The following is a 23,702-nucleotide window of genomic DNA, read 5'->3' on the forward strand; positions in this document are numbered from 1 at the left end:
TCCTGTACTATTAACTTATCAGTCAGATCAGAGCCCATTCCTCACGGAAAAAACTACTTGGAAAAGCTAATCACCAAATACCAGCACAAACTCAGGCCCCAGCCACCCCCGTCCCTTGATGAAATTGAGACCCACAGAGCATCTGAGGGCTGGCTGTCTCTCAGGCACTGGGAAGATCATCACTCATCCTATAGGGCTTCCCTGAAACAGCCTTTCAAAGCCACACAAGAAAATTCACATACTGACTATAATTGGATTGCTTAACTCTAGTCACCCAAAGCAAGAGTTTACATCCTTAAACAAATCTTGCCATGGACTTGACATGGACAGGAGTAGAGAAAGGATTCCATTAATTTTTTTCATTAAACATGGATACTCAGGGGAAACAATGGTCTTTGAGGAGTTCAGACAGTGGGTCTCATCTTCCCTTGGCAATGTGAACATTTTAAAAGTTGAATTGTGCTTTGCCATGGCACTTTTTTTAAAAAGTTGCCTTTAACTGCCGGATTTCAGGTAATGGATCGCTTCTGGAAACCTCTGTTAAAGGAATATATCCATTGCCACGTGCAATAAGACACTTTAATAACCAGGGAATGTAGTGACTCCCACTGAACAAGGCCTGGGCTTTTTTATCTGGCCAACAGCAAGTGCAGACCCATGGGAGAAATTAATCATGCGGTTATGGGTACTAACAAGAAGGGCTGCTCCAGTGATTTTTTTTTTTTTTTTTTTTTTAAGGAAAGAGTAATCCTAGTAACTCTCTCTCGTTCCTCTTTCCACACAGCTTGGTGGATGTGGGTGAAAGGGCAGAAGAAAAAGAGGGAGAAGTCTTCTGAAATGACCAGCTCTCCAGCCCACCCACCTAGGGGGAAGAGACAGCTCCAGATTCTTTTAGGGATCTATATCCATCTGCGCCCTGACTATTAGGGGTGTTTGAGAAGAGCAGGAATCGACGGTGAGACAAAGCAGCACGGACTGTCGGTACAAGATACAAAGACGCCAAGTCTGCGTTAAGCACAGGTTGTGATGGATGAAATGTCCCCCAGCCCAAAGCCCTGGCCCGCCTACCAACCGCCCTGCCCAGCCCGGGAAGGCAGGAACACAGCAAACCACACCCCGCTTCTCATTCCCAGCCCCAAACCACTTCAAAGGCCACAGCAGCAGCTAGTCTAGCCTGCCTCTTCTGAGGTGGCTTTCCTTTCGTTTTGTTTCTTCTTGAGGTGGGAGGGAGACAAGTTTGGGCCCCACAGAGATTGGGGTGTACGAGGGGGTGGGGAAAGATGCAAACAATAGAACGTAAGCGAAAGCCTTTTTTACAAGTCAAGATCCATAGTCTCATTTATTATTATAAAGGGAACCCAGTCATCTCCATTCCTCCCTATTCTTCTTTAACCCTCACCTCCCAAGCCCAGGAAGACGAGGAAGAAAGCAGGGCTAGTCCAGAGGTCTTCTCCGCACAAGCTTCAGCAGTGGGAGGGCGGGCTGCAAGTCCCCTCCCGGCACACACACGCTCACACAAGCACACACAAATGCACACGCACACAAGCACACACAAATACACACGTGTACACACGCGCGCGCATGTACAGGGCTCGCTCCGCCTCACCTTCTCGATCGTCTGGTCCACGGCCTTCTGGAAGACTCGGGCCACCAGCAACGTGACGCTGGTCACCAGCAGGAGCAGGGACAGCGTCCCCACCGTGTAGAAGCAGCATCTGCCCATTCTGCGCGCCGCTCACGGCCGGCCAGGCTGCGCGGGCCGGCGACAAAACTGCAAGGGGGGCGCAGCCGCTGCCCAGGCCGCCGCAGCAGCGCCCGGAGACCCGGGACCCGGCGCCCGCGCTCCCCGCGCCCGGCTGGTGCGCGGCGGCGGCTGCGCGGCCCCGGGGCAGCGGGCGGACGGGGCGGCGTGAGGCAGCCGGCGTTGGTTTCTGTTTCCCCCGCTGCAGCAGCCGCGGCGCCCGTGTGGCGCAGCTCCGGAGGGTGGAGGGAGCGAGCAGGGCCGTGACGCTCGCGGGCCGGGATCGCCGCAACCACGGGAGGCGACGGCCGGCGACTGCGCGGGGAAGCCGGCGGGCGGGGCGGGGTGAGGCCGCAGTCATGTGCCCGCGGCAGCGACCGCGATTCGGCCCGCACAGGCCGCGGCCGGTCCCCGGGCCAGGGCCAACCTCGCCCCGACTCTCTCGCCGCAGGGCTCGCCGTCCCGCGGCGAAATAGCCTGTCGCGGTTCGCTCATTCACTTACCCACTCCTCAGACATGTGCTGAGGGCCTGCCGTGGCGAACACTTGGGATTTAGGATGGGTGCGACATTGCCCCTGCTCTAGAGGAGCTCCCAAGTTGGCAGGGACAATGTTAAAGGAATTATAACACAAAATTACAAGTACTTTTACAAAGTGCTTGCTGAGATGTGTGCCAGCAAGCGTGTTCTGCTGGGGTGACCTAGGGCCCCACAATTGAATTGGGTCTTGGGGGTCGTCTAAGAGTTTGTCTCTTAGGGGCTGTGTGCAAGAAAGGAAGGAGGAGGCATTTCACTCTGGGCAAAGGCATTGGGGTGGGGGGAGGGCAAAACTAGGAGGCAGAAGGAAGTGCCTTTTGACTGCAGGTGTGGGAGCGCTCTTTGTGTCCTGTTTGAGAGTTGGGAGTCAACAAGAGGCTTAGAGCAAGTAGCATTGGTGTTCTTGTCTGCTTTGCTCACATTGTGTCCCAGGCACCCGGGCCAAGGCCTGCACACAGAAAGTGTGCAAATGCTAGCTGAATGAATGTGAGTACTAAGCCAGACCTTTACCAGGGCTTTACACACACACCCTCATTTAATCCACACAGCAGCCATGTGAATAGGTGGTTGTGTTTGTCCTGGTCCTCCAGAAACAGTGCCAGGCAGGAGTACTATGCAGAAGGTTTATGACAGAAGATGGCAGAGGCTGGACCTGATGTGATCCTTAAGAAGGAAAGAGGCAGAAAGGAAGGTTGGGTGGGAAGGAAGCGTCTGATACTACAGTGCACTGTCTAAAAAGCTCAGCAAGGTGGGAGTGGGTGGTGAGAGGAGTGAAGGTGGTGGGAGGATTCCGGGAAGGGAGTGTGGCCTTGAGCCAAATTGGCTTGTCCCAGGAGAAATCGGCCTGCCTTAGTGTTTCTGCTGTGCTCAGTCATGGGCAGGGAGCAGCTTTGGGAAGCTGGCCTGTGCCCCGGCCTTGGGATAAATGTCAGAAGATAGATTTCAGCGAATAGATTTCAGCAGTTATGCTATCTGCACTGGAAGACCTGAGAAGTGGCCACTACAGTAGTATTATCCTCATTTTACACACGAGGAAACCAGGGCTCTGAGATTTAAGCAACTTAACAAGCCCAACCAGTTGCTGAGCGGTGGATCCGGCCTAGACCAGGAAACAGGGCTGGTGGCATCCAAAGCCCTCACTTTTTCTACTCTGTGCATTGCTGCCTCCCAGCTGTCATTGATAAGAATCTGCGGATAGCAAATCAATTATGAGGCTTTGCTGAGGACTTGGTGAGATGGTGTGACGGATTAAAAACAGTAGCAAACTCTTTGCTATTTCTCCCATTGAGAGTTAGGGTCTATATCTTCTCCCCATAAATCTGGGATGGACTTAGTGATTTGTTAAACCAATAGAATACAGAGGGAATGACCTTATCCTGGAACTTCTGAAGCTAGATCAAAAATGCCTTGAAACTTCTGCCTGGGCCCCAGAAAATCCTTGCTCTTAGAGCCCAGAGCCACAACTAAGTTCACCTACCCTGAGACTCCCATGATAAGAAGAACATGAGTGACTACAGGGAGATATCCTGAGCCTGCGGCCTCCAGCTGTCCCCAGCCATTTGAGTCATGGACCCCAGATGTTATGGAACAGAGACAAGTGATCCCTGCTGATTCTTGCCTAAAATGTAAAAAAATTTTTTAAGCCATTGGTGCAATATGTTACTCAAGTTATAGATAACTGGAGCGGATGCTGAGGGCAGGACTGAGGCTGGGACATTGGTAGTGACCATGGCTGCCCACTTCCAGTCTATCCAGTGGCAGCTACCAAAGGTCTTCTAGCAGCAGCCCCAGAGAACTGGTCCTGTGTATAAATAGAACCCAGTAGGATCCTAGATGATTCAGTTGTTCCAAACTTAGTGGCTAGTGTGCCTGGGTGGTCCCAGTGCTCCCATGCCCACAATCAGTAGCCTTTCACTACCCTTAATTCTGCCATGGTCACAGCTTGTTGTGTCCCCATCTCTGCTTTAGGTTTCAGTTATCTACCTCAGCTCTGCCCTGTGTCCCAGTTTGCTTAAGGGGCTGTGCTAGTCCACTCACCCTCACTTGTCCCCTTCCTAGGCATTGGTTGGGGTCCTGCTGCAATCTGTGTGTGTCTTTTCCTTCCCTAAGTAGAAAAGAGATTGGTACTTCTGGTCAAGATGGCAGAATAGATGGTCCCCAGCGTCACTCTCTCTCATAAGTCAACCAATTTACAATTATTAAAAAGCAACAATAGCCACGCTGGGGCCACTAGAGCTCAGGGGAAGAGGAGGAGAGACCTATGGAGTGCATGAAGGCAGGAGAAGCCATGATGAGAGAAAGAAAGGACCACTCTGACCATTTGGAGCTCCAGCCACTTCAAGGCTGGAGCTGCTGAATGCACAGAGCAAAAGCCACAGCTGTGCCCTTCGGATGGAGTTGCTTGGAGACGGCAGGGGAAAAGAGGGCCTTGGTGGCCCCCAGGACAGCAAGACCACTAATAGGATTCCCGTGAACCCATACAGGAGAGAGGAGCCACAACAACTGAAAAAAAGGAGCCATTCAGAGGCCGGTGAGTCATCACAAGGGACCTGCACACAGCCTGTACTATAGGAAGAGTTTGCAGCATGGGCAGTGGGGGAGATGGGCCCACAGGGAGAACTGGGGCACAGCAAGGACAGCTGATCTGCCCCGCAATCAGTGCAGGACCACTCAGAGGAGACTGGTCAGGAATATAGAATTGCAAGGGGTGCAGTTTGCTGAAAAGACTCAGGCCAGACCAGAGTTTCTATACATCCCAGGTGTACTGGATCTCATGAGACCTGGAAGCACCTATAAAGTCAACCATTAAAACCTGAAGTGCACATAAAGCTTTCCCCAAGGAATCAGCAGCAAAGCAACAATTTAGCTCAAGCACAGAGCTCAAGTACTGGTCCCCACAGGAAGCTCCCCCATTTTAGAAGTAAGCAAAGGACAACAAAATAGTTCCAGTGCAGAGTTTAAGTGGTGGGAACAACAAATAATCCATATAGAACTGAAAGCAAAAACAAAATACCCACAGACCAAAGTTTGATATTAACTAGTAAAGGTCTTTCTTCACCAAAGAATACCTATAAAACCTAGAAGGACTGGAAGTCCCCTGGGCTACTAAGCCAGTGGGGGGATGGTCTGGAGGCCTTAGCCATGCCCCCTGACACCTGCAACCATTCCCAAGGTGGGGGCCGAGGTCCTCAGCCACACCGCACCGACACCCTTAGCCAGCCAACAATGACCACCAGGCTGCTGCAGGAAGCGCCCTGGGCTCTCCCGATCTGGGGTGGTTGGTGGGGGTCCAAGGACCTTGGCCACACCCCATGACACCCACAACCAGCCCAGTGACAACTACTGAGCCACCTCAGGAAATGCTCTGGGCTCCCGAGCTGGGGTAAGTGGGGCAGTGGGCGAGGGCTTCACCCACACCCCTCTGACATCTGCACCCAGCTCAGCAATGACCAGGTCACTGCTGGAAGCCCCCTAGTCTCCCATGCAGGTATAAGGGGGGTGCCACAGGTCTCAACTCTGCCCCTCCCTCCTCCTTCTCCCACCCTATTTCCTTCCCCTTTCCTCTCTACCCTTCCCCCCAGCTGCTCCACAACAATATAATAGAATGTAAAAAATAAATAAATAAATAAACAAACTTAAAAAAAAAAGATTGGGCAACCTACCTGCCTGAGTACTTGGCACCCCAAGGTTCATGCTCAGATTGACCCCCGACTCCCACCTCTGACTACTAAAACCAGATTTTCTGTTTGCTAGCTCCACTATGGAGAGCACACTTTTTAGTTAACCCCTCCCTCCAGCCTTGGCACTCCAACCCCAGTGTACCTTTCCTTCTCACTGTTCACTGAGGTCCCTTCTTGCCTCTTGTCTGGACCACTAGAGTAGCAAAGTACTATGGGAATGGAGAGATGGAATCAGATTTGATAACCATATCTCAGTGTGGGAGAGTTTCTGATCAAGGGTTTCCAGCTGAATTGCCCTCAGTTTACCTTCCTTTTGAGGATCTCTCTCTGTTGTTTCTACTATGTCAGGTGTGTGGTAAGCTGCTTCCCCTTTAAAACTCTGGCCAAGCCGGACAAAAACCTCTTTCTTGGTTCCTTTTAGCACAGCTAACCAGACTAGCATTATTAAAATGAACTGAACACTAAGACGACAAAAAGAACCAAATTACAGAAAATGTAAACAGCTTTAAAAAAGAATACATGTTCCCAAAATAGCTGTCTGTGATCCCACAGTAATTTCTGTCTTATCACAAAGGCTGGCATAAATTTTTAGCATCTGGCTTGGCTGTTTTTCTGTTGAGTTTCATCTTCTTCTCCATCCCATGACAGCTAGTTTCAGGAACTTTTGCCCAAAGTCCCCAAATTCTGATATAAGTTTCTAAAGGCCTGTTGGGACTTTTTCCTCATTTCTGGTCTATCGGACATGTCGCCTCTACCAATAATTGGCATTATAAATTTAATTGCCCACAGGTGAGACTTCACCCTATACATATAGGGAGTGGCCACATAGACTAACAATGCCTGATATGGTTTGAACGTTTGTCCCCTGCAAAGCTCATGTTGAAGCTTAATCCCCAATATGGCATACAAAAGGAGGGGCCTTTAAGAGGTGATTGGACCATGAGGGCCATGGTTCCATCATGAATTCATGGATTAATGCATTCATGGATTAATGGATTATCATAGGAGCAGACTGGTGGCTTTATAAGGAGGAGCAAAGAGCATGTCAGGATACTGTTGCTCCCTTGTCATGTGATGCTCTGTGCCACCTCAGGACTCTGCAGAGAGTCCCCACCAAGAAGACAGCACGAGATGTGCCCCCATGACCTTGGACTTTCCAGCTTCCAAAACTATAAGGAGTAAATTTTGTTTCTGTATAAATTATCCAGTTACAGGTATTCTGTTATAAGCAATAGAAAATGGACTAATACAATCTTCAACACACTCTGGAGAGTCGGACAGCATGAGAAGGGGTTACTGCTCCTGCTGTTTAACATGGGGAAGCTGAGACCGTGGCAGGGAGACAATCAGGAATTTTCTTGGTGACTTCTCTGTACATAAAATCAGAGAGATTTGAAGAGAACAAGTGTACTTATGAATGATTGTTGGTGCCTATTGAAATTACACAATCATTCAGCTCTCAGAAAGGGAAAGAACTTCCTTCACTAGCTCTAAGGCAGGGTTACCATGGAGTAGCAAGAGAGCTCTCTGGGCCTCACCTTAAAATTAAAATATTGACATTATACTCAAACAAGGTTAATCATATAATCATTGTACACATGTTGAAAGCATCAATATGTTAAATGTAAACAGTTAAAATACACCATCATTTTTATAGCCCTGTGTGGAAGATAATCTCCAAATATGACTGCTAACAATTCTTCCAATTTGTGTAGGCTCATGTGCTCCTCATATCTAAGGTGGAGTTTATTCCCCTCCCCTTAAATCTGGGCTGGCTCGTGACCTGCTTTGACCATAAGAATATGACAGAGCTGATGCTGTGCCAGTTCCAGGTTTAGACTTTACTATGCCTGGGAGCTGTTTTCTTTACCTTGCTGGGATCCAACTGCCATGTTAAGCTCAGATTAAACTATGAAATGATAAGAGACCACATGGAGAGGCACTCTGGAGAATAAGAGGCCATCATGGATGTCACAGCCCTAACCAATTTCCCAGATGAATACAGCCTGATGCCCCATGCATCCGAGATGATAAGCCCATCCTGTGAAACCTTGCCCAAATTGCAGAACTGTGAGCAAATAAGTGGCTGAGTATTAAGCTACTAAGTTTTGGGATGGTGTGTTACATCATGATAGATAATGGAAACACTATGTTTTGTTATTTATTAATTATTTGCATGGTACTGATAACACCATGGTCCAGGGTTCGATCCTTGTACTGGCCGGTCGCAAAAAAAAAAAAAAAAAAAATTAAATATTCCAGGAGACTTAAAAAAAATAGAAGTGAACCTAGGCCTTGCTCAGCTTGTGATAAGCCTGTCTCCAAGTTTCGGAAACTTTTGGCTTTCTTATTAATATTTAAAGGTGATCTATAAAAGCTACCATTACACTCTAGTGATCTGATATATGTAATTTCTAAATGTTTGTGGAGCATCTTCGACCCTGAATAATGCAGCATCCATAAGAAAAAATTACTCTTCATCTCTTCCTCTCTTACTCATTATCCCAAAGTTCTTACATTACAGAACTTCTTTACGCAGACAATCCTCTGGAGTGTAGCTTGCGCACTATTTATGTTACATCACACGCACACCATGCCGGGGCAGAGCGAATCTCTGTGAAGTTGCCCATGGCCCCATCTGTTGCCTCCTCCAACCAGGAGACCCTCATGGCTTCCCCATTATCATCTTTGTATCCCAAGCTGTGGGAATCTTTTCTAATTTGTTTTGTTTTGGTTTGGTTTTTATTTTGTTTTGGGTTATGGGAAAATGAGAATCCCCCTTATCAAATACTTATTTCCTTTTTTGTTCCTCTAAGAATGCAGACTTTTTGAAACACAAACACTGGGAAGAGACACCTACTTGCCTTTTCTCCTTCCCTTCCCTGAAAACACAAGCATAGTCTTGTCAACTAATAGAGCGTGTGGGTGGGGGTGAGGGTGGGGACAAGGAGGCAGGGGAGCAAAGAGAAGTAAAAATTGTCTGCGAAAATGGTGACTATGTCAACAATGTTATCTGCTACTTGTACCTATGCCAAGCCTATGCTAGACAGAGGAATTCACCTGAAGTCCCTATGAAGTAGATACTTTATCTCTATTTTAAGGATGATATAATGGTCAGAGAGAGGTTGACTAAGGCCAATATCACATGGCCAGTAAGAAGCAAAGCTAGTACTAAAACTCAAGTCAGACGCTTCAGCCAGGCTCTTAACCGCTTAACCACTGTTGAGGACTTCTGGCAAAGGCAGTGAAAATTGCTGGAAAAGCTGTGGCATTACAACATTCCCAGGGATGTGGGCATCCAGGAGGGGCAGGGGCTGGTATGAATTGTGTGAAAGAGAGAATACCTCTGCCTGCCTGGACTTGATATTGGACTAGAAAGGCGAGCCGGGAATGAATTGCCCATTTGGTGGCCAAAAATATAATTTCCAATGTACGTTCTGACATGAAACGTATTCAAATGTATTCTCACTCAAGGTAGTTGGATGGTACTTTCTAGAAGCACATGAAACTTGGGTTGTGTGTTTAGATAGCCATTCAGCTCAGTGTAGCAAAGTCAGTATATTATGAAATATTAGAGCTGTCTGATTTCCTGCATATTGTGAAATCCAGACTAAATAAACAACACAAGAGTTTGCCGTTATTCTTTAATGATTCCCTCTATGGGTAGAAGTTGTTTAAATGAGACAGCCAAGTTTACTCAGTATCTCTCTCTGAGGGGGAGAAAACGGAGATGGAGAGTGAAGAGAGGACTTCCTGAGGGCCCCGGCAGGGGTCGTCAGCGGTCGTCAGCCTGGAGTGGTGGAGAGGAAGTGTTTGGCCAGACGTGGGATGCTGTGGGAGCTAGGAAGCTGTGGAGTTAAGATACTAGACTATGGAAAGGGTAGAAAAAAGACCTGCACCTCACCTCTAACCTGACCCCCACAGGACTCCTGGCCTCATTCCCGGAGCCCTTTTGGAGTTATTACCCAGAAGTCTGCAGTACTGATCTAACCTCAGAGAAGACTTATTCAGTTAACTTTACAAATGCGTTTTAAAGAATATTTCCAGTTCTTCCATAAACAAATACTGTATCTTTTCAGCCTCAATGAGAATGTTTCAGAATATTCATGACTAGTGATTGCTTCAACTGCACTGCAAGCTATCTTGAGCAGCTGTTTTCCTCCATTTTGAATCAAACCAGAGGAGATAAAGATACAAATCATGGTTCTTCAAAAAGTTAAACAGATTTACCATATGACCTAGCAATTCCACTCCTATATACCCAAAGGAATTGCAAGCAGGTACTCAAACAAATTCTATACACAACTGTTCATAGCAGCACCGTTCACAATAGCCAAAGGTGGAAACAATCCAAATGTCTTTCATTCAATAATGGATAAACGAAATGTGGTATAACATACAATGGAATGAACTATGCAAGCCATGCAAAGGAATGAACTACTGATACGTGCGACAATGCAGACAACCCTCGAAACAGCATGCTAAATGAAAGAAACCAGACACAAAAGGTCACATATTGTGTATGAAATATTCAGAATAAGTAAATCTCTAGAGACAGAGATTTACTTATTAGTGGTTACCAGGGACTCAGAGGAGGAGAGAATAAGGAGTGACTTTTTAATGGGTACAGGGTTTTCTTTTGAGGTGATGGAATTAAACAGAGATGATGGTTGCACAACAATGCGAACGTACTAAATGCTACTGAAGTGTTCACTTGAGAATGGTTAGTTTATGTTACGTGAATTTCGCATCAGTAAAAAAATGCAAATCACAGGGGAATTTTATAAGAAAATGGGAGAGTATAAGAAGATGTATAAATATCAAATGATCTCAAGGATTTTTTTTCTTTCTCATATAACATTTCTATTTTTTTTTTTTTTTTTTTGGATGGCTGGCCAGTATGGGGATCTGAACACTTGACCTTGATGTTATAACACCACACTCTAACCAATTGAGCTAACTAGCTAGGCCTCTCATATAACATTTCTGATTTGAGTGATGGTCACTCTTAGAATACAATCTTTGCAAAATTCAGTGATGGGAGGAGAATTCTAGAAAGTTCTGGCACCTTCTTCCTTAGAGGAAATAAAAGGGACAAACAGTCATAGGTGCATTTTCTGTTATATAAGAAGCAGGATTGTCCAAGAATGACTCCAGGTGCTCACCTGGGGTCACCTGGGACCTCAGAAGCTCCTTCATTTTCTCAGCAAAGACAGTACCTACACTCAGCTTCCCATAGGACTGACAGCTTCTTCTCTGCACTCCCTTCCTCCCCATGGGAAATTTTACAACCCACAGACCCCAAGGTCCTTAGGGGTAGGGCAGCTGGCACTCTTAACACCTGTGAAGAGTCAGCTCCCTAAATCCTGGCTCCAAGCAATTTGTCTACTTCATTATGAACAAGGCCACTTTCTCACACTTGCCCAACAGGAAGGGAGATCCATCGTGGTGGGGGAAGGGGACAGGCCTTCTCCTCTGGAACAGAACCCACACACTATTCAGCAGTCTTCACCCTGATAGTGAGATTGGGCGACCACAGCCTTCCTGACCCTAGCCTTGGGAGTTTCCCTTTTCCCCAATAAAGCCTGTTACTTAATCAATGCCACATGATGTTGTGGGATTCATCCCAAACTTCTGAACAATAGATACTACCATTGAAGGGATCCACCTGGTATGCTAATATCTCTGTATGAAATAACAACAACAAAAAGAAACCATACATTTAAGGGTGAGGGTCCCAGCCAAATGCAATACCACAGTTTTACAAAGAATTTCAGGGAGGCTGAGCAAGCCCAATCCTTTATGTGAAATATAACCTTAATATTAGGTGGTGAAAAATAGTACTTTTTAAATTCAATCTCAAATCCTTCTAAACAGTGTCCACCTCGTGGACATCTGGGCACCATCTCTCCTATCTTCTCCTCAGTCTTTTTCTTTCCCTCTGCTTTCCCCCAGCTCTATCCCCGAGGTGACTCTCCAGTTCTGTGATCACCACAGGAAGCTTTAAGTCCCTCAGATTCTTTAGGGTTCAACAATCTGAACCCATCCTTTTCTTGCTACTGTTAAAATCCTCTTAAATTCCCCATTTACTCTGTTTTATCAAAAGTTAAAAATTACTTTACATATATTAATTTTTCAAAGGGCTGGATAGGGGAAGAAAACCCTATCTGGTCATTGATATTTCCACCATAAAGGACTAGTAAGCCCTAGCTGAGCAGCTAATTTAGGTCCTGGTCAGGAAAAAGTTCCAAACTGAAGATCAGAAGAAAGGCAGGTGGAAAGGGGTCCAGGTGAGGGCTGATGCGTGCCAATGGGTCATTGAGGTATAGGAACTTTCTGAGAAAATCAGACCTAGACAGGTGAGGGCATCAGACTAACAACAATTTTGCACCCTTTCAAAGCCATATTTTTGTTTAACATCAAAGGTAAGGCTTTGTGGGGGCTGGTGGCAGACGGCTGCTGGGAAAGGTCAGTCTTTTGTCCAATCCAGTGCTGGTACCATATTTGTACACCCATTCAGTAAAACAGAAGACCTACAGTTGTTAATGAAAACTACTCTCCTTGGAGGCACTTTATTTTAACCCTAGCATGGTCTTTGGGGGCCTCACCCCCAACCTACAAGTGGCTCATCCAAGTGTTTCCCCAAACATGTACAGTGCTTGGCCTGAGAAAGCCTTTGGCAGACTGAACTGTCTCCTTCTTAGTCCACTTACAGTGAGTTTTGGGTAATTTGCATCCTGGGGAATGGCTTGGTAGCTGCCCCTTATCGAGTGCTGCTTAGCCAGAAGTCTGACTTTGAGGAGAATTAGTCAGAAATAGGCTGGGTACTATTAGAAGATAACAATATTCTGTATATTCCAGAATTAGTATTATCTGTCCAGGGTCCAAGCAGGAAGTACAGTGAGTCTTCCATATCCATGGGTTCCACATCCGTAAATTTGACCAACTGCTAATCGAAAATATTTGAAAAAATAAATTGCGTGTGTGCCAAACATGTATAGACTTTCTTTCTTGTCATTATTCTCTAAACAATACAGCATAACAACTGCTTAGTGTCCATAGCATTTACACCGTATTAGGTATTATAGGTAATCTAGAAATGATCTGAAGTATATGGGAGAATGTGAGTAGGTTAAATGTAGAGGATTCTTAAAGCAAATGTACTTCATAGGGCCTGGTTTTCCAAAGCCTTGCAGTTTCAAATATTGACCTTGCAGAGGACTAGAAATTTTCCTCAGGCTATAAAGTCTCTGGTGTAAGATAAAGATTTGTGACACAGCAAGGTTGCTGGCTCAAGGACAGACTAGTTACTGATTGTTATGTAAAGATACTGAGAAATTGCTGTAAGAAGGGATGTTTGCTAAGATCAAGCTTTTGTTGATGGTCTTACTGGAATGTCATCTGGCTTGTTTCACTGAAAGTTACCAGCCTATATTGTTAAACTATAACCCCACCTATGTTCTCTTCCTGTAACTTCCTGGTCTGAAAAATAAATGTAGGAAGAGAACCCCAATTTGGGGTTAATTTCCCAAGGAAGTGATGCCTCTTGCTTGAGGGTCCTGGGGAAGTTAACCACTTTGGGGCCTCTCACTGCTCAGTAGATATGGGCTTTGAGTAATCCTTTGCATCTCCATCACCCAGGGGAAGTGGGGTGATAAATCCGTGGGGGGCAAAGCAACAGTTAAATGCAAGGCCCTTGAGCATCTGCAGATTTTCACATCCAAGGGAGGCCCTGGAACTAATCCCCTACTGATACTGAGGGACAACTGTATTCCAATAGCTGCAAGATCATCTTGGAGGTCAAGGCAGTGACTTGCGAGTGCCTCTGGCTTCTGGTGGGCTCACTCATTCCCAGCATGGGCCTGTTTCCTGCTTATTCTCCTCCCTGCCATGCACACCAATGTCTCCCTCTAATTTCTTGCTACTCGAGTGTGATCCCAGGGCACCTAACATCAGAACCACCCAGGAGCTTATTAGAAATAGAGAACCTCAGACACCCCTCTGGACCAAATGAACCACAATTTGCACTTGAACAAGAACAGCCTGTGACCCACATCCATCGTGCAATGTGAGAAGCACAGAAGGCTGGCCCATTCTCCCTCAAGGCTGGGTCATGATCATTTTTTCATAACCCCCTTCAGTGGACCTCACAACTGTTATTTGCACTCTCCACTCTCACTCCTGGACCCTTACACTCGCACTTAAAGAATGATGTCTCTGGCCTACTTTCTACTCCTAGGGTCTCCCTGGACTGTTGGTGATCAGTATGTCCTGGGACATTCTGTCTTGATCCTTGAACAGCTGGCCCTGCCCTCCCCCAGGGGTGTGTGACACAGTCATGCCCTGTCTTCCCAGGTCCTGATGATGTTGAGAAAATGTAATTAAAACACAAGCTACTGCCACCCAGGAAACTTCTCCACAAAGGTAGAAGTAAAAGAAAACAGTTTTATTATTGAATAAGCATTGAACCAGAATGTGATGCACATCACAGGCAATCTGCTAAAGAGATTGCAAAGACAGAAAAAAATCTCACCCTTTTATATACCCAGGGAGATTCAATCCGTTACATACACATTCTCAAGTAAGAAAACTTGACAGAATCATTTGTCATGCTGAGCTCACCCTGAATTCACTTGGTAATTGGGCTGGCCATCTGTGTTAGCTAATTGCCTTTATCCAAAGGAAAAATAAAACTTCTCATATCTTTATGGCAGGGGGTAGTCTTGCAACTTTGAGCCAGGCACCTACCAATTTAGGCTCCTCCCCTCCCACAGAGGCTGGAAGATAAAGGCACTGTCTTTCTTGATGATTATATTTCAAAGAGTTGGCTCCCAGATCCTTGAGAAAGACAGTCCTGGGTTGTAAAGGTGGCAAAAGACTTTTAAAAGGCTTTGAAGGGGATTCACATACTTAAAGGGGCAGAGAAAGAATTTACAATTACAAGTTTTCTGAAGTAAATACGCTAAGAAACTGCGTGGATGATGCTCAGCTGAGAAGACAAGTTCTTCCAGCTCTGGACAATAACTGCTTTTCGCGACCGTAAAGTAGTTACAAGAGAACAGTTGCCCACAATTCAGAATTTTTAAAAAAATAGAGCACGTGTATGACGTGGCCAACGTGTTCACTCTAACGTGGTTGTGAGACTAACACCATTCATCACTGCTCAAACATGCTCGTCTGACAGGGAGGGAGATGGATGCTCGGTTGTCCCATCTAAGGAAGCAGCATTATTCTAGCAGCATCCATTCTTGTTTAGTGGAGGTTAGAGATCTGTTACATGATATGCTTTATGCTCATAACTGATGTGGCTGGAGAATGGGTATTGAATTTATAGCATCGGCAGAACAGAAAATGTGATGTATTTTATGCATGTCAATAAAAGGAATGACCTGCTCTTGTTCCACAAAAAAAGAAAGAAAGAAAGAAAATACTGGGGTGGAAGGGTCGGGAGTGGGTGGGAGTCCCTTTCCCTTGTTGTACAAAGCAAAATTATTATTATATTTTTTATCAGTTTGTATTTACCGTTCCATGAACATCCCCTAGCTTCTCCTCTGGCCTCCATCTTCTGGTTTCCTTGCCATGCCACCATGTAGTACGAGATAGAGCAGGATACTCTATGCCAGCACTCTCCCTTCCCCAGGCAAATATGACTAAGGAGAGGAATCTGGGGAAAGGGCCAGCAGGTGAGCTTGGGAGAAAGTGGAAAATGGGTACAAACAGGTCCGTCTGAGCAGGGCAGCTGTATTCGTCCATTTTCTGTCACTTATAATAGAAACTCAGTAATTTATAAGGAAAAGATATTTGCTTCTTACAGTTTGGGAGGCTGGGAAGTCCAAAGTTGTGGGTGCATCTAGTGAGAACCCTTTTCCTGGTGGGGACCCTCTGCAGAGTCCTGAGGCAGCTCAGACAAGGGGGCTGAGTGTGTTAATATGCTCATGTATAGATTTCTGTCCTTGTAAAGCAACACAAGTGCCTTTCCCGTGATAACCCATTTATCCATTAACCCACTGATGTATGAATGGATTAATCTGTTCATGAGCACATAGCCATCATGGTCCAATCACCTCTTAAAGGACCCACTTTTCAAATACTATAGTGGATTCCCCACTCTCTTAATACTGCTACAATGGAGATTAAGTTTCAACATGAAATTTGGAGGGGACATTCAAACTACAGCAGCCGTGATGGGGAGAACCTACATAACCCCAATATACCTGATGTGTGCTTGCCAGGGGCCATCTCAAGTATCTTCCATCAGTAACTGTCTGTCAAGCTCTTTTACCTGCCCATAATCCTGCCAGCTGCACCAATTGTCAAGCTAGGGCTGGGTCTGGAGCTCACAGACCCTTCAAGCCCATTCACAGACTGGGTCACAAACCTTTCACAGGCCAGGCTGGGTCACCAGACCCCTCACACACCAGGCTGGGTCACCAGACCCCTCACATGCAAGTCTATGAGCTAGATAACCAACAAAAACATCCTTGGAAGCCATAGGTTGGAGAGCATGGTTGTGTGCAGCAGCCACCTGAGGCAGTCAACACCAGCCAACTCTCAGGGCTGCCCATGCTCACTAACTGCACCCACATACAACTTGCTTACAAAGAATGCACCGTACCACCTCCAACCTGCCCTAAGGCAAGTGGGCCTGATTAAATTATTCCATTTTCCCAACAATCTACCCCTTCAGGGTCTCATGCCGTATAATCTACGTGTTCAGAGTAGAATCTTCCGTGATGTTCCCTTAGTGAAGATAAATGACCCTTACATTTACATAACCTATTGTCTGTTCAATATGCCTTAAGGCTTGTAGTTCTGTCCTTTTAACCACATATGTCCAGTTAATAGTCACCATTAGTGTGATCCTCCATGTGAATCCTGCAGTCATACTGATGGAAAGTTCAACGCATATTCAGTAGACCGACACATTGATCATGCGACCCTGGTGCAGTGCCTGCAGCCAGAACACTATGGGTGAAAAGACAGAAGAGTTATTGGTACCAATAGGGGAAGTTCTCGCCCCTCTGGTAAGATACATGCCAGTTTGCCATCCTGAGAAAGGATGGTTGCAGGAATAGGTATCTTACCTGGCTTCTGATACCATAGTTTATCTGCTAACACTGTTGGATCTGTAGGTGCTACATGTAACAGTATAGGGGAACTCATAATTGGCCATAATGATAATGCAAATGTGCCCTTTGGAGTACAGTGCTTATTTGTTTCAGGCCATGTTACCTTTACTTGAGGAGGCCAGGTACTTGTCACCCAAGGTGAAACTTGCAAGTCTTCCTCTAATCTTTTTCCCCAAGGCCCTATTAAACCTATGCAGCATATATGTGTGGCTTTTATTCTCCAAGGCCATTCCCTTTGTATTCTCTCTCCCTGTTGCAAACAGGTTAGGGCTAGTAAGAGAATATTTCCATTCTTGCTATATCCTGGCTTTAAAAGCTTATCTTTACTAGTGATTTGCAGCTGTATAGGTGCTGCAGCCCTGTGCAACAGAGCTTCCACTGGAGAGGGTCTGCGCTTGCGGGGCCTCTCATTTAGAATCCTGACTGTCATCCATAATCGCAGTGTCCACCCCTTCAGGGATGGGGGTTGGGCAGATAGCCCAGTCCCTTTTTTAAAAGGCCATTGTACCGTTCAATCATTCCTGCTGCCTGGGGATGATATGGCACAGGTAACTTTCACTGAATGGACAACTGTGAGGCCCACCTCTGAACCCCATGTCCAGTAAAGTGGGTTCCATTATCACTCTCTATAACTACAGGCCGATCATACATAGCCATAAGGCTACTCAAAGCCTTTACAATGTTTACCTGGTCTGGGGCCTTACAAGGCCATACAAACAGAAGACCAGTAGCCATGTCAACAGCTGTGAAGATGTATCTGAAATTTTCTGAACTTGGCAGTGGTCTGACAAAGTCCACTTGCTATTGAGTCAGAGGCACCCTTCCTCGAGTTATTTGCCTATTTGTATGGGGCACCTGCCAGGTGTGTGGACTCTCTTGAGCACATACTGGACAAGCATGACAGGCATTCACTACGTCTTCCCATTTTATAGGCAAGGCTCATCTTTGAGCCACCATCCGCATGGTTTTGCTGCCAGCATACTGCATTCATTGATATAACCACTGGCTACATCAGTAGCTGGGGCTCTCTCCAGCCATCTTACCTTAGCCAAGGCATCAGCTTCATGATTTCCTGGACTGGCTAAGGGAAAGTGTCCTGTGACATGGAAAAGAGTTACTTCTTTCTCATGCCGCAATTCCCATAACTCTTGCCACATGGCTTGTCCCCACAGGGGCCAGTGGCATACCATCCACCATTGATACTTCCAAGTAGAAATCCAAAGGGTTAAATCTTTGTACACAGCCCAGTTGTCAGTACAGATGGCTAATGGCCCAGGCTTATTTTTTTATCACCATCCAAACAGCTCTCAATTCTGCCCATTGACTGCTTTGCCCTGTGCCATTTTCGTACCACATAGTATCTGTTAAGGGCTAGACAGCAACTGCTGTCCACAATGCTGAAGGTCACATGCTAGAGCCATCTATAGACCAAGCTTGCTCTGTGATAGGTCACTGTCCCCCATGGAAAGGTATAGCTTCCACCTTCATGAGTAACGGTTGTGTCAAAGTTTCCTTCACAACCTCTACCGGGCCTAGCACAGTTTGCAACTCTTTGGACAGAGGACTCATTGACACAGTGCTCCTCTGTTCTATATATGCTCCCCATTTAGACAAAGTGGGAGTCTAAGCTACACCCATTTTAGGGCTGGTTGCCCACATGTGTAACCAACCTGTTATGGGTTATTTCGTCCTTACTAAGACTTTAGCAGTTCCTGTGATAGCTTCAGTGGCTATCAAGGCAGAATACACAGCTACTAACTGCTTTCCTATTAGGGTGTGGCGCACTTCAGCGCCCTTCCTGATCTGAGACCGGAATCCTACAGGTGTTTGAATCGGTCTTGTCTCTGCCACAAACCCCATCCTAACCCCTCCTGGGTTATATGTATGTCTAACTCAAACAACTTAGTGAGGTCAGCCACTTGTAAAGCCTGCACTCACTGTATTGCCCTTTTTGTAGCCCAGTAAGCTTGTTCTACTTCCTCAGTCAAGTCCCAGAGGACTCCTTTCTTTGTCAATGCATATAGTGGGCATGCCATTTTGGCCATAAGGGGTACAGAAGCTCTCCAATACCCCCAAAGTCCCAAGTATGTCTGTAGTTGAGCTACTGTTGTGGTCGAGGGTATGTCTGTATCTTATCTATAATAGCTTCTGGGATGACCCTCATCTTAACCGACCAGACCACTCCCAGGAATTTGACTGACAGCCCAGGTCCTGGCACTTTGGCTGTGTTCACAGCCCACCCACATTGTTCCAAATGGCTTAACACCATTGGAGCTGCCTGGGTTAAATCTGCAAGAGAATTAGAGGTTAGTAACACGTCATCAATGTAGTGAAATATTGTAACTATGCTGGGCCCATTCCACTTGGGTAGGTGCCCAGCCACCAAACCATGAGAGATGGTTGGGCTATGCAGATAACCTTGGGACAATACTTGAAAGGTCCACTGTCTTCCTTCCCAGGTGAAGGCGAGCTGATCTTGGCTGTCAGCCGAGATTGGAATAGAGAAAAAAGTATTTGCAAGGTCCAATACATAATGATAAGTTCCCAGCTGAATCATCAGCTGATCCATTGAGCCGTGAACTGAAGGCACAGCTGCATACAAAGGAGGCACTACTTTGTTCATTTCAGTTCTCGATAATCTATAGTCATTCTCCAGGTACCATTAGGCTTTTTCACTGGCCATACCAGAGCATTAAATGGGCTCTGGGCCAACGAATAATGCCAACTTTCTCTAATTCCAATATAGTGGCACTTATCTCTGCATGTCCACCTGGTAGATGATACTGCTTTACATTAACTACACATCTTGGCTTGGGTAACATCTGTGGGTCATGTTTAGCATATCCTTGTAACACAGCCTTTACTGTCTGTATTCACAGCTGAAACTCTCCAACTGTGGTTTGCAGGTGCAAACTATAAAGTACATCCTTACCCAAGATGTATTCAGCTACAGGAGATACATATACGGTATGTACACGAAGAGGTAATCTTCCTATGCCCAATGGCAATGACACAGCTTTGACCTCAGCAGTATGTCCTCCATAGCCATCTATATGAACTGTGGCCCCTGGAAACTTACCTGGATTGCCATATATCAGGCTACACTCTGCACCTGTATCCACCAATGCAAAAATATGCTGCACATTTGTCCTCGACCAATATATGGCCAATTCAACATGAGGCCTCCTGTCCTTGCCTGACCCCAAAAGATGAGCACTTTGGCCTGCTCCCTATTCAGAATGGAACAGTTCATCCACCTCCTCGGGAGCAACCAAAAAGTCTTTTAAATCCACCAAGCGCACTTTGGTACCTGCTTCTGGATGTTTAGTGCAACGCTGTTCAGGGCGCAATTGCTGCCACAAGGCAAACAGGACCACATTTGACTTCCAGTCAATTTTCTTTTTATCTACCACTGCTGCAAGCAAGTCAAGCCACATCTGCTTGTGGCTAGTCTTGCTTGGTCCCCTCGGGATAAAATCCTGAGCAGTTCTTGGGGGTTTGGTCTTAGCCACCTTTCAGGCCCCTTTTGCTTGTCTTCTCTCCTCTACTTCACCCAAGCTGGCTATCATGGTCATTACCTCATATAGGATGAGCAATGTATGGGGCCAGTATGGCCATCGGTGACCCAAAGGACATTGATGGGACATTTTGCAGCACTATGTCTCTCATGCCTGTAAAATTTTCATCATCTGGGCCACGAGTGTCCACATTAAACATTGACTGCCTCATCCCCAGCTCCCGAATGATTTGGACCAACTCAGCATGTTTGCCATTTACTAACAGTCTTGGGCAGTTCTCCAGCATTTGCCCACATGGTTCAGGCAGCTGCATTCACCCAGTCCATTAAGAGGTGATTACCTTGCCCTTGTGCATATCTGCGGCTTTTCTGCAGCTGCTGCAGAAAAGTAATGGAGGTCAATTTCTCCACCTCCTCACCAGAGCACACCACACTATCCACCCATAGGTCCCATAACTGCAAGAGCCAAGCTGCCAGGGTCTCCCCATGTTTCTGCCTGAACTGTCTTCTAAGCCAACCAGTTCAACCTGGGTATACGGGACATAGGTGGTAAACTGGGTCATCCGTGGATCACCCACTGGTTGTCCATCCAGTCCCATAGGCTGCTCATGTCTCGATTTCTTGTGCACAACAGGTCATGCCAGCTCACCACTGGGTTGGTCGTCTTCCCTGGTCAGAGAAGCAGGAGTGGCCAGTCACTGCACATCATCCTCCAGGACATATATCTGTACTTCCAACAACTCTGCTTTCTGCCACAAATCTTGACCATTTTGCAGCACAGTGAGCAAAAGCCAGGCTCTTGTCAGCAGAAAAGTGGCCACTGAGCACCACATGCTTAAGGGTAGCCACATTTCCTCCCCTTCCCAAGAGGTTTTGCATTGTAGTACCTGGTCTATGCTGCCTTGTAGTACGGTGTGCAGCAACCAGATTCCAGTCAACAGGAAGGTGGCCACGGGGCACAACATATTCAAAAGTAGCCACATTTCCTCTTTCTTCCAAGGGCTTTCGGCTCCTGTACCTGCTCAGGATCCTGCTGACTATACCAATTGTCAAGCTCTTTTACCTGTCTATAATCCTGCCAACTGGGCCAATTGCTGAGCTAGGGCTGGGTCTGGAGCTCACAGACCTCTCAAGCCTATTCACAGACTGGGTCACAAATCCTTCACACGCCAGGCTGGGTCCCCAGACCCCTCACACACCAGCCTGGGTCACCAGACCCTTCACATGCAGGTCTATGAACTAGGTAACCAGTAATAAGGACCTTGGAAGCCATAGGTTAGAGAGCATGGCTGTGTGCAGTGGCTGCCTGAGGCAGTCAACACCATCCAAGTTGCGGCACTGCCCATGTGCACTAACTCCACCCATACACAACTTGCTTACAAAGAATGCACCACACCACCCCCAACCTGACCTAAAGTGAGGGGGCGTGATTATTCTATTTTCCCAACACTGCCTCTCACAAAGAAGCAAACACAGCCTCTGATAAAGATAACTCATTTGTTAAAGTATGATAACAGCTATCATGACTGTAAAAATGCTGAGCAAAGCTAAGGCTCTTGCTAAGAATGATGTTTGTCTGGAAATGAGCCATAATTTTTGTAGTAAAGGAGAGACAGCAACAACAAAAGTAGATAACCGTAGTCAATGACAGAAGCACTCCAATCAATAGCCTCATCAGTATTTGTTTCACTTTTCTGTACATTTTCCCAAATTTATTTTAATGAAGAGGTTTATTATAAGTCCCTCAAAAGAGATTGTAAAAATAATTTACTTTGTTTGCCATCTGTGGTAATATTAGAAGGAAAAAAAGAGTGTTTGTCTCTGGAACTTGAGCAAAAAGAAAGTAAAGGCTTGGATACTAACAGTACCAGATGTGGCAGAACTGTGAAAGTGGGATGGAGATTTTTGCTGTCTGTCCTCAAGTAAATTGCCTTCAATTTCCCTCCTGGAAATTGAAAGCAAGTGCTGTGCAGAAGTGGATATAGAAATGTTATTGTTACATGTGTACCTTACTCCTGATACTGTATAAAAATGGAGAAACTGAAGCACAGAAAGATTCAACCATGAGATTGTTACTAAAGTGCCTGAAAGAGTTCCTGGAACATAATAGGTTCTTAATATTTGTTGCAAGTTAAATGTCAAACTTTTGACTAAGGATGGAGGAATTTGGGAGTTCAAATTCCTGTTGAGAATGATACCTTTTTGTCCTGGTCAGCTCTGTACTTGGTGTTATTTGTTGCTCTAGAGTACTTCCTATATAGCTGTCCTTACCCAATGTGCTTTCAATAAGTAATCCTATCTACAGAGCTTTAGGGAGAAATACTACCAGACTTGAGTTCTGTTTTAGTGTGAACTCTCTGAGAGGAAGACACGCGGTTTAGTTATTTCTAGAAAATAGTACAATGTACATATGAGATAGAACTGCTCAGTTTCCCTGGGCTCAGATTTCAGAACATACTTCTGAGTTTCAAGCCACTCCCTGAGGTCTCAGGCCACCTCCTCTAGGCCCTCCCATAGAAGAAAGTTACTGTTGCTAGTTAGACCTATTCTTGGCAGCGACACAGGGAAAATGAGACCACAAGGGGCTGACTTATGCAAATCTAGTGGCTGGGCATGCTCACTAGAAAGGAGTTATGTAACCCTAACAGCCAGGAATGCTCAGTAAAGTGGCGCTTATCCTCTGAATGGCCTTTCTCTAGAGGTGCTAGAGAGCACAGAATATTCTTGAATATGCCTGGTGCCTGTGATAGTATTTGACCAATGTACATGCTCCAAAAGGAGACCAACTGAGCCTGTGCAAGACTATGTTGCATAACGGGGAACCACGTCCTTAACTGACCATGCATTAGACAGCAAAACTATAAAAGCCAAATCCCAGCAGAAGGCAGGGCTGTTGTTAACTCTCACTGGAACCAGTCTGCACTGTGCCTGTGGAGTGTGTATTTCTTTCTTTTTGTATCAAGCTTACTTTCAGCAAGCAGCAGCTCACACTCTTGAGCCAACCTGCACTCTGTACTGAACTTTAAGTATGCATTTCTTACTTTTTTATTAAACTTGATGTGGGCCCTGATTAGTCTCTTGAGCTATGCCACACTCTGTG

The 23,702-nt window shown here is 46.0% G+C and overlaps 1 protein-coding gene across 1 annotated transcript in view; it reads right to left on the bottom strand.

The window, feature by feature from the left end:
• The window catches only part of SCARB2 (scavenger receptor class B member 2), a 62,388-nt gene extending 60,318 nt beyond the window's left edge, over nt 1-2,070 (bottom strand). The window contains exon 1 of the mRNA XM_063108266.1: nt 1,607-2,070. Within this exon, the coding sequence (XP_062964336.1) occupies nt 1,607-1,723 (117 nt within the window). The 5' untranslated portion in view covers nt 1,724-2,070. The remainder of the gene's footprint in view (nt 1-1,606) is intronic.
• Nucleotides 2,071-23,702: the final 21,632 nt, after the last annotated feature.

This window comes from Cynocephalus volans, chromosome 9 (assembly GCF_027409185.1).
Source record: "Cynocephalus volans isolate mCynVol1 chromosome 9, mCynVol1.pri, whole genome shotgun sequence".
Lineage (NCBI taxonomy): Eukaryota > Metazoa > Chordata > Mammalia > Dermoptera > Cynocephalidae > Cynocephalus > Cynocephalus volans.